Source organism: Rhinolophus ferrumequinum, chromosome 9 (genome assembly GCF_004115265.2).
Source record: "Rhinolophus ferrumequinum isolate MPI-CBG mRhiFer1 chromosome 9, mRhiFer1_v1.p, whole genome shotgun sequence".
In the NCBI taxonomy this organism is placed as follows: domain Eukaryota; kingdom Metazoa; phylum Chordata; class Mammalia; order Chiroptera; family Rhinolophidae; genus Rhinolophus; species Rhinolophus ferrumequinum.
In genome coordinates, this window is record NC_046292.1 from 35,576,700 (window position 1) to 35,595,301 (window position 18,602).

The 18,602-nt window shown below is 38.1% G+C and overlaps 1 protein-coding gene across 2 annotated transcripts in view; it reads right to left on the bottom strand.

Annotated features, from left to right (window-relative positions):
- Positions 1-18,602, bottom strand: part of AGBL4 (AGBL carboxypeptidase 4) — a 1,100,555-nt gene that overhangs the window by 1,018,427 nt on the left and 63,526 nt on the right. For both annotated transcript variants that reach the window (XM_033114112.1, XM_033114111.1), the window contains exon 2: positions 13,274-13,396. In XM_033114112.1, the coding sequence (XP_032970003.1) occupies positions 13,274-13,396 (123 nt within the window). The remainder of the gene's footprint in view (positions 1-13,273; positions 13,397-18,602) is intronic.

Here is an 18,602-nt window from a genome sequence, read left to right on the forward strand (position 1 = left end):
TACTTCCTAGTTGTACAGGGTATAAACCAGTTTGGATGTTGACGAATTCATGCAGTGAAGTGTATGTGACATGGGCTTCATATAAGTCATGCACAGCCACATAGAGAGCCATGACATTGGAAATTTAAAGAAAAACAAACAAACAAACAAAAAAAACAGTTCTTGACCACACATAGCTTTGAGAAGCACTGTACCAGTAAAATGATTATGTGCCAATGATCATATAAAGAGATTATGACTTAATAAAAGTGTATTCCACAGTTTTTAAGAGGGCAGGGATACTAGTAAAGTGGCTAAGAAAGAGTAAGTACTCAAGAAATCAAGCATTCTAATTTTTAGGCAAACTTTTATTATATGTACGTAAGTACATTTTTACTAGAAGAGAATTCAGTTTCCATCAGATTCTCAAAAATGCTGTGACCTAGAAGAGGCTAATAACCACTGCAATACAAATTACTTACTACTATTGTCTCTATACCTGCAGTATCTGCCACAAGTTTCATTCATCCGTTTGACAAACAGTTATTGAATGCTACACTGTATGTCAGGCTCTAGTGGTAGAGCAAATAGGCAAAGTGACTATTTTTAGTGTAGGGGAAGCAGATTAATAAACACGCAAATGAACAGGCAGAGAACAAAACGGGATGACAAGACAGAGTGATTGGGTGGCTACTTTCGACTGGCCAATCAGAGAAGGCTTCTGAAGAAGCAACATGTAAGCGGAGATCTGAATGCCTAGATGCAAAGATAGTGGTGGAGGCAGTGGTTGGGGCGGGGTTAGTATTCCAGGAAGAGGAAATAGCTGGTTCAAGCAGCCTAGCACAGAAACAAATCTGGCCTGCTGTATGAAGCAAGGCTAAAGCATTATTTCTTGGGAAGAGTGAGAATGGCATCAGATGAAATCAGAAAAGCAGTCAGGGCTGGATCATGCACCATTCACTCTGACGTCAGGATAAGGAATCTGAACTTTATTCAGACAATGGAATGTCTGAAATAGGACACAAACAGGGCCTAATTTGAATTTTAAAAGGATCATTCTAGATACTGTGTTGAGAATGGATAATGTGGGGGAGGGCAGCATGAGTGCAAGGAAGCAAGAGAAACAGTAGTTCCCAATGACAAATGTTGGTGGTTTGAATGAGGAAGGCAGATGGAAAGAAATTAATGGATTCAGGATATTTAATGAGCATAATAATAACTCTCAATAGATGGATGGATGGTGAATTATTAGATGTGATACTCAAGATTTATAAAGATTAAACATGGATGAGCTGAACCTTAGAGAATGCCTTAAGGGTCATGTGTGGATGAAAGAAAACAAGACAGATCAGTCAGAAATGGGGGCAGGGAATGAGGATGATATAGTCAATGCTGCCAGGGGAAAACTGCTTCAAAAAGTAAGGGTGATCATTAGAAATGTCACATACTGCAGAGGACTCCAGAGCTAAAACAAGAGCACTGGATTACATGATTAAGTCACTAGCAATCTTTCAGAGAACTCCCTTGCTGCAGTAGAAAGGATACAAACCAGACTGGGAGGAGAGAGATGCAATAGGCATACAGGGACATTTCCATTTTTACTAGAAGTCTTTCTAAAATCGTCTTGTACATAACTTATCTTGATGATAAAGAAACGATATCTTGAAAGTCATAGATTTAAATTTTGTTGTTTACTTTTATACTTTCTTCCTCCTCCCTGTCAGCTTCGCAGCCTGTCAGATTTCTCACCAAAGGGCATTCCTATCTCCTCAGGCTCCAGCCTGTCCACAAACTTCCTGAGCTGAAAACTCATATTATCAGATACTTAGAATTTATGTCAAATAAGAAGAAATAAATTCTAAGTATCTCCTCTGAGGTGAGGAGTAAGGTGCATGAACTTTAGTGCATGTATTTTATAACAACTATTGGGCTATTAAAGGTTTTCGCCCACCCGCCCAAGTTCTCGGTAACATTCTCAAAAATGAAGGTGCTGAATAACTGTTGTCCATAAATCAATACAGCTATGCTAACGTCCTCAACTTTGCATTCTATCATTTGACGTCAATAGTTATAAAAATACAATAAATGTAAGTATAACTAATTTCATCTGGTAAAGTTCTAGTCATTTTCACACTAATTCTTTCAACGAATATTTATTGAGCATCTGTTATATGCCAGGCATTGTTCTGGGCACCAGTGAACAAAAGAAAGAAAAATCCCACCTTTCTAGAGTTTATATATTCTAATGGAGGAGACAGACAATAAATAAAAACATATAAATAAATAAGTAAAATTCATATTATGTTAGATAGTGGTAAGTGCTAAGAAGAAAAAATAAAGCATACAGGGGATTAGGAAATGTCAGGGGAAAAGAGTTGAAATTTTATACAGGTTAGCTAAAACAGGCTCAGCTGAGAAGACACCATCTGAATAAAGAACTGAAGTGCAGCAGAAAACCACGCTGTCTGGAAAACATTCCAGGAAGAGTATGAAAAAGCAGTTCCTACATTAATCTCCTCCATGAAGTCTTCCACAAGGGCCTCACACACTCACCCCACCCCATCCCGCCCCATCCGTACATACACAAGTTTATCATTTCTCTCCCTGGGGTCCCTTCACATTTCAGTTCTGACCACTGACTATGTGCTAGGCTTTTCGTAATTCTAATCCACACAACCCTATAAAGTAAACACTGTTATACCCACTGTAAAGATGTACTGAGGCTCCGTGTTTAAACGGTCTGCCCAAGGTACAGCATCAGTGAACGGTGGAGATAAGACATAATGCCTTCTGCTCTGTAGAACTATATCTCCGACTACAATGCTTCCAGGCTCGTATTTTCCATAGCAAGCAAAAAAAAAGGAGGGGGGGGGGCATTTTCACTTATTCAAAAGCCCTGTCTGAAAAAATTTTAAGATAAACAGTAATTTCCCAAAATAAAGTGCAAACTCAGAGAGTAAAGTGAAATCACATGGGTACATTGTCAAAACCAAGCAATGTCTAATGACTTCCGCGTAGGCCATAGGATACAAACTCAGCAGAGGCCCAAAAATATTCTGTCACAACATCATAACATTTCTACAAAATTATGTTTTTTTTTAATTTGTGTATAAACCAGACCCAAAAAAAAAAAAATCTGGGCAGCCCTTCAGTCTGCACACATAAACTCTATTTTAAAATGTAAAAATCTGGTCAAGAGCACAACTCATTTACCAAGGTGGCATAAAATAAGTAGGCATGACCTAGCTCAGGAAATTTCTAGACTGGCCACAGTTTAAGCCACTATTGTTAACTCTGGCCATTAAAACAGAGCTTCCCCTAGGGTTCAGCAAATCATGCTGACTACTATGGCCCTGAGCTATGAGAAGAAGCAGGCGGTGAGTTGAAGTGGATATCCAGCCCCACCATTATACAGAAACGTCAAGGAATCACTGAGCAACGTTTCTTGCCTTCAACATTGAGGCATGAATCAATCAGAGGTGAATTTATAAAGGAGCCCAGGCCCGGTAATTCAATGAAAGGAATGTATTACAGGAAACTAGTTGTAAGGTGTTGGGAGAGCTGAAAGGCCAAACAGGTGAGAGTGGGGCAACAGAGATTAACAACAGCAGGAAGTCTCTATTACACTCATGGATAGAGGAGCAAAGGTAGGAGAAGGCATTATCCTGGGAGCCAGTGCAATCCAACAAAGTTGGAATCACAAGGAAGCAGCTGTCTGGCAAAACCGCGAAGGAGACTGTAGCCACTGCTGGAGATGCTGCAAAACAGAAAGGAGGAAATATATGCAGACTCGCTCTTCTTCCTGCCATCCCATCTCATGCTACAGCCTCCCATTAGCTGAACCTAGCCAGAACTGAGATGTCAATGAAACCTGGAAGTGCAATTTTCAGGGGGTTGGTCCCTACAATACAAAGAATGAGCAAAGGATGGGGAATGGAAGGAGCTGCAAACAGGTGACCTGCACAAGGTATTACCACACCTTGAGAAGGCAAGTCTATTTGAAAGCTGTATGACAACCCACAATGTGTATGGATTTTTCAATACTTGGAGTACACTACGAAAGTATGACTATTTTATGGATATTGAAAAGTAAAAACACAGAAAACATTCTAGTGTTGCTGCTCATTAATGTAATTTTAAAAATTTTATTTGCAAATGGGAAACAGTAGTAATAGAAAATTAAAAGTAAATTCTAATTGAAAATGTATCATTTGGTTATCACTTGAAAAAGTATTTGTCTTAGATCTTAAACTAATACACACATATACCGTAATCATTCAAGTAGTACCTTAAATCTTTATTAGAAGGAGAAAGGCTATAACCAAACTCTATCAACCATATTTAATCAAGTGATGTGTCCCCCTTTTTGCAGTTCTGTCACTACTAAAGCATAGGAGGGTGGTTTATGTGTACTGCAAGTCCCCTTCAAAGCAGTGTCTCAGTTGATTTCAAAAGTGCAAACAGGATTTCATATGAAACAGAGTTCATATTTCTGCTATTATTCTTTCCCAGACCTTTAGGTTCAGGAATGGTACTGTAGGAAAGTCATCATTCTTAAAGAAAAGCTATTTGGGAGTGAAATATTCTATTTCTTCCTCACAAAGAAGGTAGAGGAAATGGGAAAGAGAAGAACATACAAGGACATGCATAAGCATGTATATTAGATACAATTCAGTAAAGAGGTCAGAAATTTTTTTTTTAATGAAAACACTAATTCAAGTTTGTTTCAATTATGAGTCAGAAACAAAGAACATAATTAAATTATTCACCTACAGTTTCACAGCTACCAGTAATTCTCCAACAGAATTTCTAGACATGGTGAAACACTCCTTTATATTTCATAACGATCCTGTCTTCTGCTAAATGTGCTATTTTTTCTCTAAAAGAAATAATGGCTTTGTAAGGTGACATGTTCTGGAATAAAGTGACAGTATTATTGAGAAGGAAGTTTGTATCAGATCTTAGTTAAAGACACTGATAAATAAAAGCATTTGGATTTTATCCTGAGGATAGTAGTGAGTCACCAAAGATTTTAAGCATTAAAGTATTTAGTTATCGGATGATCAGATGTTTTGCATTTTAGCTTTGGTGGCAGTGTGGAGTACCAGAGAGGCTGTGCCAGAATTATGACCTGAAGTGGACTGCCAGATGTTGTCCTATGTCTATTTTATATAATATCCCTAATTTGCATAATTATTCTATAATACAGTGATTTATTTTCTTAATTTTACAGATGAGTGAACTTTAAGTGATATCATCCAGCATGACATAACCAGTAAGTGTCAAAGATTATATATGAACCCAAGTCGGAAACCAAAATCTATGTTTTTGGTATTATACTATGCTGCATTTTGTTTTGTTTTGTTTTTAAGTTTATTTAGCATAATACCCTCCAGATTCATCTAGGTTGTCATAAATGACAGGATTTCCTTATTTTATGGCTGAATAATATTCCATTGTCTATCTACACCATTTTCTTTAACTGTTCATCTGTCAAAGGACATTTAGGTTGTTTCCATATCTTGGTTACTGTGAATAATGCTGAAGGGAGGCCAATTTCACAGAAACAAAGAATAGAATTGTGGTTGCCAGGGGCTGGGGGCAGGGGAAATGAGCTGATGCAGGTCAAAGGGTACAAATTTTCAGTTATACTAAGTTCTGAGGATCCAATGTACAGCAGGTCCTCAAATAACATTGTTTCCTTATAACATTGAGGAGATGCCCTAGGAACCTAATTCTTGTTTATATCAATTAGCCTATGGTAAAACTGATTTCATTATAAGTCGTTTCACTTCAAGTCGCAGAACCTATCAACAATGTTAAGTGAGTATGCACAGTACAGCATGGTGACTATAGTTAAGAATATGGTATTGTATACTTGAAAGTTGCTGGGAATAGATCTTAAGCATTCTCACCAGACACAAAAAAAGTTAACTACGTTAACTATCTGAAGTGAAGGATGTGTTAATTATCTTGATCTTGGTGATTATTCTAAAATATATGTATGTATAACAAATCATCACATTGTACACTTTAAATATATACAATTATACTTGTCAATTATTACTCAGAAAGTTAAAAAACAAAAGTAAAACATCCATTTAGGTATCTAAAAAAAGAGTTTAGGTGAGACATTAAGCTAAAAACACTGATTATTAATGTACTCATGGCACGTTTCCATACTGTGCCAAGAATGAAGACCATTTCTTTCAAAAGGAAATACAACATTAATTTTTAAAGATTACACAAGTAAATGTAGTAAATTCCACTGGAAAAAATAAAAGTTTTAAGTTTTTATTTCCATCATTTTGAAATAGTATGTAAATAACTGATCCATATCTTTATTTCACTGACCCTTTTCCTTGCAACAGTGATTTAAACACCATACTAAATCTCTCAGGCTAACCAATTGAAGTATAAATTACAGTGCTCTTCTTATATTCAATACACATATAACAATCATAACACAATACTCAAATTGCATATGATAGCAACCATAGTAGATATCTGAATTGCTTATTTTAAACAGGTAGAAATTTTTTTCATTTTTCTTTTTTATTTATTTATTTTTGTTAGTTTCAGGTATACAAAGTAATGTAATAGTAGACATTTATATCCCTCATAAAGTGATAACCCACCCCCCAAGCTACTACCCCTCTGACATCTTATATAGCTGTTACAATACCATCAACTATCTTTCTTCTGTTGTACTTCACATCCTGTTGATTATACATATATCTATATATTTAGTTATAATTGACATTCAATATTATTCTACTTCAGCTCTTCAGGTGTGTAGTGCATTGGTCAGGCATCTACACAGTCTGTGGCATGACCCCCTGATAAGTGCAGTGCCCATCTGGCACTTTACATGATCTTTATAATATTGTTGATTATATTCCCCATATTGTAGTAACTATCAATTTGTATTTCTTAATGCTTTCACTTTTTTCACTCTGCCCCCAACCCCATTCCCATCTATCACCCTGATAGATCTAGTACCTATCTGGCACCATACCTAGTTATTATAGTATTATTGACTATATTCCATATGCTATACCCTACATCCCCGTGACTACTGTACAACAACCAACTTGTACTTCTAAATCCCTTCCCTTTTCAACCGTCCTTAACCTCCTTCCATCTTAAAGAAGTCCCTCTAAGATTCCTTGTAATACTATTTTCGTGGTGATGAACTCCTTGGGTTTTTTCTTGTCTGGGAAGCTCCTTATCTGTCCTTCAGTTCTAAATGACAGGCTTGCTGGATAGAGCAATCTTGGTTGTATGTCGTTGCTTTTCACCAGTTGGAATATTTCCTGCCACTCCCTTCTTGCCTGCAAAGATTCTGTTGAGAAATCAACTGACAGTCTTATGGGGGCTCCCTTGTAGGCAACTAACTGCTTTTCTCTTACTGCTTTTAAGATTCTCTCCTTGTATTTAACCTTTGGCATTTTAATTATGATGTGTCTTGTTGTTGGCCTCTTTGGGTCCATCTTGTTTGGGACTCTCTGTGCTTCCTGGGCTTGTATGTCTATTTCCTTCACCAGGTTAGGGAAGTTTTCTGTCATTATTCTTCAAATAGGTTTTCAATTCCTTGCTCTCTCTCTTTTCCTTCTGGTAACCCTATCATGTGAATGTTGGTACGCTTGATATTGTCCCAGAGGCCCCTTAAACTCTCCTCAACTTTTTGGATTCTCTTTTCTGTTCTGGTTGGGTATTTTCTGCTACCTTATCTTCTACATCGCTGGTTGTATCCTCTGCTTCATCCTGTAACATATTCTTCATTTCCATTATTGTACCTTTATTTCTAACTGGTTCTATTTTATGGTTTCCATCTTTTTTTTATGCTTCCTATCTCTCTGTTGAAGTTCTCCCTGAGATCACTGAGCATCCTTATAACCAGTGTTTGGAACTCTGCGTCTGATAGATTGCTTATCTCCATTTCGCTTAGTTGTTTATCTGGAACTTTGTTCTGTTCTTTTATTTGGGACATGTTTCTTTGTCTCCCCATTTTGGCTGCCTTCCTATGTTTGTTTCTATGTATTAGGTAGGACTGCTATGTCTTCCAGGCTTAGTAGAGTGGCCTTATATAGTAGGTATGCTGTGGGGTTCAGTGGCGCAGTCTTTTTGGGCATCTGAGCCACACACTCCAGGTGTGTCACTTATGTGGGTTGTGTGTGCCCTCTGTGCCCTCCTCTTGTAGTTGAGCCTTAGTTGATAATTGCACATCAATGTGAGGGACTGACCCTTGGGCTCACTGGTTGTGAGGACTGGCCTTGACTACAGTGGAGAAGTTGTGGTACAGGGGCTGATCCTACAGCGCAGGACATGCCTCAGCAGGACTCTGGTGACTGCCCAGTCTGCCCCTTGGGTTTGTCATACTTGGAGGCAGCTGGGTGATGCTCCTGCTCGCTTTGAAGCTGGCCACGGTGGGGCACCAGCCCCAGGACCACCTTGGAGGGGATCCGCTGTAGGTCTACTTCAGCCACAGCATGTGCCCCACCTGGGGCCACCCAGCAGGAGCCAGAAAGAAATCAGCAGATGGCTTCCACCCATGCTGTGCTTGGAAGCACCTTCAGAAGCCAAGCCACAAACCACTAGTGCCATTAGTGCAGGCTTAGGGTTGCTTAGCCAGAGGTACAGGACACGTTCAAGCCAGATGCTGCTTGACTGGGTTCTGCAAATCTTTGAAAGACCCTAGGAAAGCATGCAGCTTGAGCCAAGGCAAGCGGTCTGTGCAAAAAAGCCACTGAAAGTAGCATGGGTATGCCCAAAAGTTGGGAACGGGCCAGGTCTCAAATGAACGGGGAAGACTCAGAAATGGCAGCAGCCTGTGTTTGCAGGCCGGGAAGGGGGAGGGCTAACCAAAGAAACAATGGCCTCAGCCAGCTCCCCCGTCCAGGAGAAAGCTGCCTCTCCAAGCCAGACAACTCAATTCCCCACGCGTTGTCCCTGCCACCTTTCCAGCTGCTGCCCCAGTGCTGGAGCTCAGAGCGAGTGATTCTTTTGGTGGGTAAGTCCATGAGAGGTCCCTTTAAGAGGAGCACCTGGAAGTGCAACCACACTCAGTCTCACTCAGTCACAATCTCCGCTGGTTTTCACAACCAAAAGTTATGGGGACTTCTCTCCCTGGCACTGGAATCCTGGGCTGGGGTGGGGCTGTGATCTCTCACTCCTTTAGGGGATGGAAGGGACTCCCATAGCTGAAATAGCTCTCCCAATCTTTAATGGTCACACGCAGGTTCTGCGTCTCTGCCCCTCCTACCAGTCTGGAGGTGGCTTCTTCTGCACGTCCTTAGTTGAAAGGCTTCAGTTCAGCTTGATCTTAGGCGATTCTCAATAATGGTTGTTTTGTAGATTAGTTGTAATTTTGATGTGGTTGTGAGAGAAGGTAAACACAGTGTTTACCTACTGCGCCATCCTGGTTGTCTCCTCTCATTTTTCTTTATCACAAAATCTTTTTCTATTTATTTTATCATCTAAGGAGTAATTTTCAACAATATATTATTCATATGTCATAAACTGACTTATTCATAATAAGATAATATGTATATGCAATGGTTAAAAGTGTGGCCTTTGGAATTGGGACATTCTCAGTTTCCTATCAGCTACACCATTTGTTAACCATGCACTTCAAGCTAAATAGCTTTACATCTCAGAGCATCAGTTTCCTCACCTACAAAGAGAAATATTCTCCAGAAGGTTTTTGTGAGTATTAAATGAGATAAACGATGTATATAAGCGATAAGTAATTAAGTGATTGTTTTTATTGATTTTTCTCCTTAATATTCTTGCTGTTATTAATGTTAAATTTTATTTAAACTGTAAAAATATTTTTATGAATCTTAAAAATCTCACTTTATGAAGACTATTTTGTTCACTAGCTGTCTCCCTCATTTATTCATATATTTATTGAGCTCCTTATTATATGACTGACGGATAGTACACTAGGTACTGGAGAACAAAAATAAATAAGAAACCATCTCTGACTCCAAGGAACTCTTAATGATAAAAAAGAAAGACAAATAAATGAATGCAATGCAATAAGGGCAAGAAGAAACTAAAAGGTGCCTATAAATACAGAAATAAAGACAGCCAAATCTTCCTGACACATACTGTTTCTCAGAGGAAGAAATGCAGAACTGAGTCTGAATTAACATTTCACCAGGTAGAGAAAGGGATCTGGGGCACAGAGAAAACAGTATCTGCAAAGGTATGATGGTTTGAGAAGGTGGTTGATTGGGGAATAGCAAACAATTAAATATGACTTTTTCATCCAAGCTATCAGAAAGTTAATCTTTCCCCAGCTTTCTGTTGCTCAAATTACTTCAAAGTATTCAACAAATACACTATTAATTTAGTGCTTAATTTTGTAAGCACTCTGCTTGGTTCTGTGGGAGAGCAGGGATTAATCAGACTCAGATTCCATCCTGAAGAAGGTTATAGTCAAATAAAAAAGAACAAAAGAAGTTTTTTTTAAAAAATCATAAAAAGTGTCATATGTCTCTAGAGAGATAAAATTAGAGTAATGTGGCTATTTTCCCAAGGGAAATAATACTTATAGAGAGGGGTATAGAGCAAAAACAGATCAGGGATTCGTAAGACAGTTCATATTTGACCTGCAGACCTTATTTTTCGTAAGAAAAACAGATTAATTATCCACCAGCTCAGGGCCAGACAATGGTCTACACACTTTACATATTCCACAACTCTGACAGAAAAAAATCCTTATGAAGGCACTATACTTCATCCACATGAACCAATACTCATCATTCATTGAATCTATTAATCACCCTACTCCTTCTCTAACTCTGGATGCACTTACAGAATCATTTTCAAGCAGCCACAGCCAGTAGCTCAGAGTTAGCACGTAAGAGAAAAGCCTTCTGACTTCCCTGTTTTAAATAATCTGAAATAAATCCTTGAATTAGATAAAAGGAAAGCTGCATATATCAAATGAATTGTTTCAAGTGGTAACTGAACTGCTTTCACTAAAATGCCCTTTAGCATTTCACCCTCATCCTACATTGAAGGGTGTTAAAATATACACCCCTATGAGATCTATTGTTGTCAAGACCACAGGGATATTATTGAGGGTGCTGTTCATCACAGTGCAGTGAGCCTTAGGAAGCCCAACAGGAAGAATTCCTGTCAGATTTCACTACCTGGTGTACTGTTAGCTTATGGACATTGTTTCTTTCTTGGTACTGGCTGCCAAAAAGCTCAGAGTTAAATTTTTAGTCCACCTATAGCAAATTTATAGATCTCATAGCATACATTTTATGTACTCATGTAGTTGAGGTTTCTTTTGCTATTTCCCCTTTCTGAGATTTCATTTATCTATTTTTAAATATACCTATTTTGATGAAATTGTTTAAATTTTTTACACAATGAAATATGATTTTTTTATTTTTGTTTAATTTAGATATAAGGCAGGCATCATTCACCAGTAAAAGATGAGGATACCATGGCTCCATTTTCATGTCAGGATTTGAACTGTAGTCTCACTCCAGAGGGTGTCACTTAACCACTCTACCATACGGTAACACTCACGCACTACTAGCACAGATCCAGTTGATGTAACCAATTGTTCATGCATTTGGGAGGAAATATGCATTATCATTTGGTTACTATGGGATCAAAGTGGGCAATTTTTTGTTCTGAGCTCTTAGGTAAGGGATATAAAAATATAAGTATAGTTAAGGAAAAGATGTTATAGGAAAGGAATCTGGATTAATTCATGCTATAGGTAAACCAAAATAACACATAATCTTTAAAATGAAAATAAGTCCTACTCTCACAGAGTTATTATTATAAAGAACCTTCATGCTTTACCTGAGGTAAAAAGAATTCAGAAGGCATTTGCCGGGCACCACGTAAATCCTGGACAAGCCAACCGCGCTAGTCAAAGAAAGCAGAAGACATTGTCCTACTGATGTGGACACTGTGCGTATCTAACTGGGACGACAGCACTGCAATACTGTTTTATGGGTGGAATTACAACCCCCAAAATTCTTATGCTGAAGTCCTAACCCACCCAGTACCTCAGAATGGGACCTGACCAGGAGATAAGGTCTCTACAGAGGTAATTAAGTTAAAATGAGGTCATTAGAGTTGGCCCTTACCCAATATGACTCCTGTCCCTATGGAAAAAAAAAAGAATACAGACAGACATGGACACGGAGAGGATGCCATGTGGAAATGAAGGCAGAGATCAAGGTGATGCTTCTGCAAACCAAGGAACAGCAAAGATTGCTGGCAAACCACCAGAAGCTAGAGGACAGGCATGAAAGAGATTCTTCTTCAAAACCCTTAGCATGAACCACCCTTGCCACGACCTAGATCTCAGACTTCTACCCTCCAGAACTGTGAGACAATACATTTCTATTGCTTAAGGCACTCAGTTTGTGGTTCGTTATTATGGCAGCCCTAGCAAACTGAAACAACATGGAATAAACAGAGACCAAAACCCTGCACAAACAAGTTCTCAACTGTTGGTATAAACAACTAATGTTCTTAGGTTTCAGAGAACTGGTATGTCCCTTCAAACACAACACACACACACACACGTGCATGCACATTATTCAGAAACAAAAATAATTATCAATTACTTTAAAAATAAAATTGTTACCTTTCTCATTAATATTTTCACCATATTCAGAATACCTACCATGTGCCATTCAGAGAATGAGGCTCAGGGCGTAAAGAATTTAACAAGATGCAGTCCGAACTGGATGGGAATTCACAATCAAGTCCTGATCTCCCCTTGCAGAATACCTATAGTATTTGTTGACTATGAAGCAATATTACTTTTGCTGTTCTGTTTGTGTTCACCTGAATCTGTTCTCTCATTTCTTTATAGGGAAGCATCCTGTCTCACAAAGATTAAGTTCTGCAAGAATGTCATACAGTTCCATATATATAGTAGACATTCAAAAATTAATGATTTATCACATAGTCAAATATATCAGTTTTATCCCAGAAGAAATTAAGCCTGGATAAGTACTTTATAAAATATAAGGTAATGTATAAATGTTCACTAGTATTTCTAATAAACTAGTATTACCATTAAACTTCTAATCATTTACAGCAACAAAAACATAGCATTTCATTTTTTAAGTATCTCCAAGTTAATCCTTTCAAAATTGATTTTTCCCTGACAACTTGTTTCACTCTGGTGAAATAAATGGGTTAAATCACACTGAATGGTCAGGTGGAATTAATCACACTGAATGGTCAGGTGGAAAAAAATTCACGAGACAAATTCAAAAGCAAAGGCCTTTAATACACTCACCACTTTCAAAGCAAGCATCAAAGATAAGATGTCCTTTCTTGGGCAGTCCACAGTATCCAGCTGGAAGCACCATATATTTGCTCACATTCCCTCCGATGGCATCGTCATTTCCCATATCATTACCTATTTTTTAAAAAATTTGCTTATGTTAAACATAAATCAAAATTATTAAGTAATATAAGTCCAGTTAGATTTTTATCATTAATTATCCCCCTTCTCTATTCTTTTGTGCTAATCCAGGCAGTAAGAAATTAACTACATATTACAGTGGAGTAAAAAGAGAATGCATTCTGAAATCAGGAAGATAGAGGCTCAAGTCTCATCTGTATTACATACTAATTTTCTGTAATGCAAAACAATCAACTTAATCTCTTTATAAGCCTCAGTTTCTCTCATCCATAAAAAAGGGAAACTAAAAACCACCTATCAAAATTGTGCTATGAAAATTAAAATAGAAAAATACCTAGAATGCCTACTGACATCCAAAAGATGTTCATTAAATTGCATGTTATTTAATAATGGTAATATATTTAATCTGTCACAACTATATAGCTTATTACTTTATTTTTAACAAAGCAATAGTTCTATAAGCGGCATTCTAATTTCCTAATTTTCCACCACCAGAAATAATTTGGGAACCACTGAATTAACACAGAAGTTATATTTCCTAATAGGAACTTTAATTTTTCAAAGATTTATAAGTTTCACTTCCACATAGGATGTAAAAAACTTGAAATATCATTGCTTCCACCTTAACAAGAAATATCCCAAAGACTGCAATGGCTCAGATAGAGACGATGGGAAGAAGTGGAACCAGCCGGCATGCTGACTCGCCCTCTCAATGACTGCACCATCTAGGCCACCCTGCCTGGCCGCAGGTGCCCCTGGATGAGGCCGCCTCATGCGCCCTGACAACTTCCCAGTGGTTTGCTTGTTTAATTGCATATTACAAATACTTTTGGATTTGTTTGTCAATTTAAAAGATATACAAAAACAACAGCTGACTTTGGCAAGCACAAAAGCCCCTCCCAAGAGGCCACAGAACCAACAACCTACATAGAGGCTGGCTTCAGACCACAACAGAGCACCACCCAATTAACCTCAGAAGAGGCAGATCCAAAGGGTGCTCTTAGAGTCCACTGAGGCAAATCCCACTCAATGGGTTCAGCCCCTGAACAGCAGCTCATACGCTGTGGTTGTAGCCAATTCTCACAGCCAGTCAGCATGAGGGTCAATTCCACCCACTGATGTGTCAACAGCAATCAAGGCTCCACTATCAGCAGGCAGGCACACACAACCCACAAAAGGAATGCTCCAGGAGCAGCCAATTTAGGTGACCACAGAGACTGAGCCACTGGGCCCCCCGGGATACCTACTACATAAGGCTACCTACTACATCAGGTCAACCTGCTAAGACTGGGAGATGTAGCAAATCTGCCTAATACATAGAAACAAACACAGAGAGGCAGCCAAAATGAGGAAACAAAGAAAGATGACCCAAATGAAAGAACAGGGGAAAACTCCAGAAAAAGAACCAAATGAAATGGAGGTAAGCAATCTACCAGAGACAGAGCTCAAAATACTGGCTATAAAAATGCTCCAAGAACTTAGTGAGAATTTCAACAAAGAGATATACTAAGCACACAAAACATAAAAAGAACCATTCACAAATAAATACAATAACTGAAATGAAGAATACACTAGAAGGAATCAAGAGCACATTTGATGAAGCAGAGGATCAAATCAGCAATTTGGAAGACAAGGTAAGAGAAAACACCCAATGGGAACAGAACAAAGAAAAAATAATTTTTAAAAAATGAGAATACTATAAGGGGCCTCTGGGTCAACATCAAGCATAACAACATTGACATCATAAGGATACCAAAAGGAGAAGAAGGACAGCAAGGAATTTAGACACTATCTGAAGAAATAATAATTGAAAATTTCCCTAACCTGGTGAAGGAAATAGACATACAAGTCCAGGAAGGACAGAGAGTCCCAAACAAGATGAATTCAAAGAGGTCCACCCTAAGACATATGATAGGTAAAATGCCAAAGGTTAAAGACAAAGAATTTTAAAACTTACAAGGGAGCTTCCATAATTTCTCAACAGAAACTTTGCAGGCCAGAATGGATGAGCATGAAATAGTCAAAGTGATGAAAAGCAAGAACCTACAACCAAGGTGTACTCAACTGAGCAAGGTTATCATTTAAAATTGAAGAAGAGATAAACAGATTCCCAGACAAGAAAAAGCTAAAGGAGTTCATAGTTCATCACCACCAAACCAGTATTATAACAAATTTCAAAAAGACTTCTTTAAGAAGAAAGTGGGGCAGGGGGGCAGTGGGGATGTGGAGAACATAACTATGAATAATAAAATGGCAATAACTATATACCTAGCAATAATTACTTTAAATGTAAATGGATTAATCATTAATCAAAATGATTAATCATTAATCAAAAAACATAAGGTAACTTAATGGATAAGAAACAAGACCCTTACATATGCTGTCTACAAGAGACCCACTTCAGAACAAAAGACACACAAAGACTGAAAGTAAAGGGACGGCAAAAGATATTTCATAAAAATGGAAAAGAAAAGAATCTGGAGTAGCATTACTAGTATCAGACAAAATAGACTTTAAAACATGATATAGGAACATTTGTGACAATATGAATGGATCTTGAGAGTATAATGCTAAGCGAAATAAGTCAGACAGAAAAAGCAGAGAACTATATGATTTCACTGATATGTGGGATATAAACCAAAAACAACAAAAGAACAACACAAACAAATGAGAAACAAAAACTCACAGACACAGACAATAGTTTAGGGGTTACCAGAGGGTAAAGGGGGTGGGGGGTGAGAGATGAGGGTAAGGGGGATCAAATATATGGTGATGGAAGGAGAACTGACTCCGGGTGGTGAACACACAATGGGATTTATAGATGATGTAATACAGAATTGTACACCTGAAATCGATGTAATTTCACTAACAATTGTCACCCCAATAAATTAAAAAAAAACAAAAAACAACTCCCAACAAACAAGTCCTGGACCAGATGGCTTTACAGGTGAATTTTACCAAACATTCAAAGAATTAGGACCTATCCTTCTCAAACTATTACAAAAAATTTCAAGAGGATGGAAGACTCCAAGCCTTCCCAGGCCTTTACCAGGCCACCATTACCCTGATTCCAAAACCAGACAAAGACATTACAAAAAAAGGAAATTATAGGTCAATATCCCTGGTGAATAAAAACGCAAAAATCCTCAACAAAATATTAGCAAACTGAATTCAGCAATATATTGAATATTGTTTTTGTTTGTCTATTGAGAGCATAAGGAATATGTAATATATCTTAAATTTATCAAAAGAACAAACAGCATGTTTATACTTACAGTTTACTAAGATAAACAGCTGTGATATAATGAGAGACCACATAGTAAAAGAAAGCAAACCACCACAAAACACACATATACTGACATAAAAACAGAAAAGGGGCCTGAGGGGACAGTAGCCCAGAATGTTAATGCAATATAAATGGTTGGCCATTTAAATGAACAAGACAGGAAATGAAAAGTTATTATTCTCAAAGAAATCATATCTCAATTATATTACACATGTATATAAGACCATTAAAAATAACAGCATTTACAATGGTACAATAATCCAAGGTGGCACGGAATAATGGAATAATTATGGTTATGGAATAAAAACTTTTAATTTATTGACTTCTGTGCATTTTGATGTTCAGCTATATAGCTGTTTCACCCAGATTTTTGAACCCAAACTCTCTATTCTTATTTTAAAATACCCCCACGTTTATTTAAAGCAGGAAGAATTACACATCAAAATTACAAGAATTACACATCAAAAAATATAGAATACTCAATGTGGAGAACCATCTGAAGTCTAGATGAACAGAAGTTTTATAACTAAGGATATAAAGAAGCCACGTCGAGACTGGTAGGAGGGGCAGAGACGCAAAACAGGCAGGCCCCAATCCTCTCCATGACAGATGAAAATTGGGAGGGACGCCACAGAGTAGCAAGGGACCCCAGCCTCACACCAGGTTCCCCAGCCTGTAGTACTGGTAGTGGGAAGAGGAGATCCCACAACATCTACCTGTGAAAAACAGTGGGGATTCTGACCATCTCGGTGGGACGAAAGGCTGCAGGAAACACAGACATCCTCTTAAAAGCCCTCACACAGACTCACTCACTTGCAGTACCGTGGCTCCGGCGCAGAGACCGTGACTTGGGGGGCATCAGAGGCATATGGGAGGCAGAATGACGTGTGTGGCATCGGGACGAAGGCTGAAGGACAGTTGCCGTTTTCCCTGTGAGGGGGCCTTCTCCCATGCAGCCGGCAAGCAGGTGCCATCTTTACTGTTTTGAGCTCTCCCCCACAAGGCCAAATCAGAATCTGATAGGTCTGGTGAGTTCTGCTTCTCTACCCTGCCTCTCTACACTGGGAACCCAGCTCATCCAGCTCCCCAACACCACAGGCACTTTCTAGTGAGCCCCACCTGAATTACACTCTTTTTGGAAGGGGGTTAGGGGTGTGGGTGAAAAAAGGGGAAGGGATTAAGAAGTACAAATTGGTTGTCAAAAAGTAATTATGGGAATGTAGGGTATAGCATAAGGAATATAAATAATACTGTAGTAATTATGTATGACGTCAGATGGGTGATAGATGGGAGGAGGTAGGGGGAATGGTTAAAAAGGTGAAGGGATTAAAAAGTATAATTGGTAGTTACAAAATAGTAATGGGGATGTAAAGCATAGGGAATGTAGTCAATGATATGATAATAACTATGTATAGTGCCAGGTGGGTTCTAGACTAGTCAGGGGGATCACTTCTTAAATTATATAAATGTCTAACCACTATGCTGTACACCTGAAATGAATATAAAATAATACTGAATGTCAACTGTAATTGAAAATTTTAAGAAGGAGGGAAAACATGAAGGGGAATAAGAGGTTCAAATTTCCAGGTATAAAACAGATAAGTCATGGGAATGTAATGTACAGCATGGGGAATTAATCAATGATACTGTGATAGCGTGGTACGGGGTCAGATGGGTGCTGCACTTATCATGGTGATCACTTCTTTAGGTGTATAAATGTTGAATAGCTATGGTGTACACTGGAACTAATATGATATTGTATGTTAGCTATATTTTAATAAAAATCTTAAAAAAAACACTGAATACTGTAACATCCAGTTAAATTACATACTATAAACACCCTTATGATAGTGTGTAAAATACTTGTCTACAAATATAGAGACAGAGTAACACAATGAATTTTTTTCAAATTAA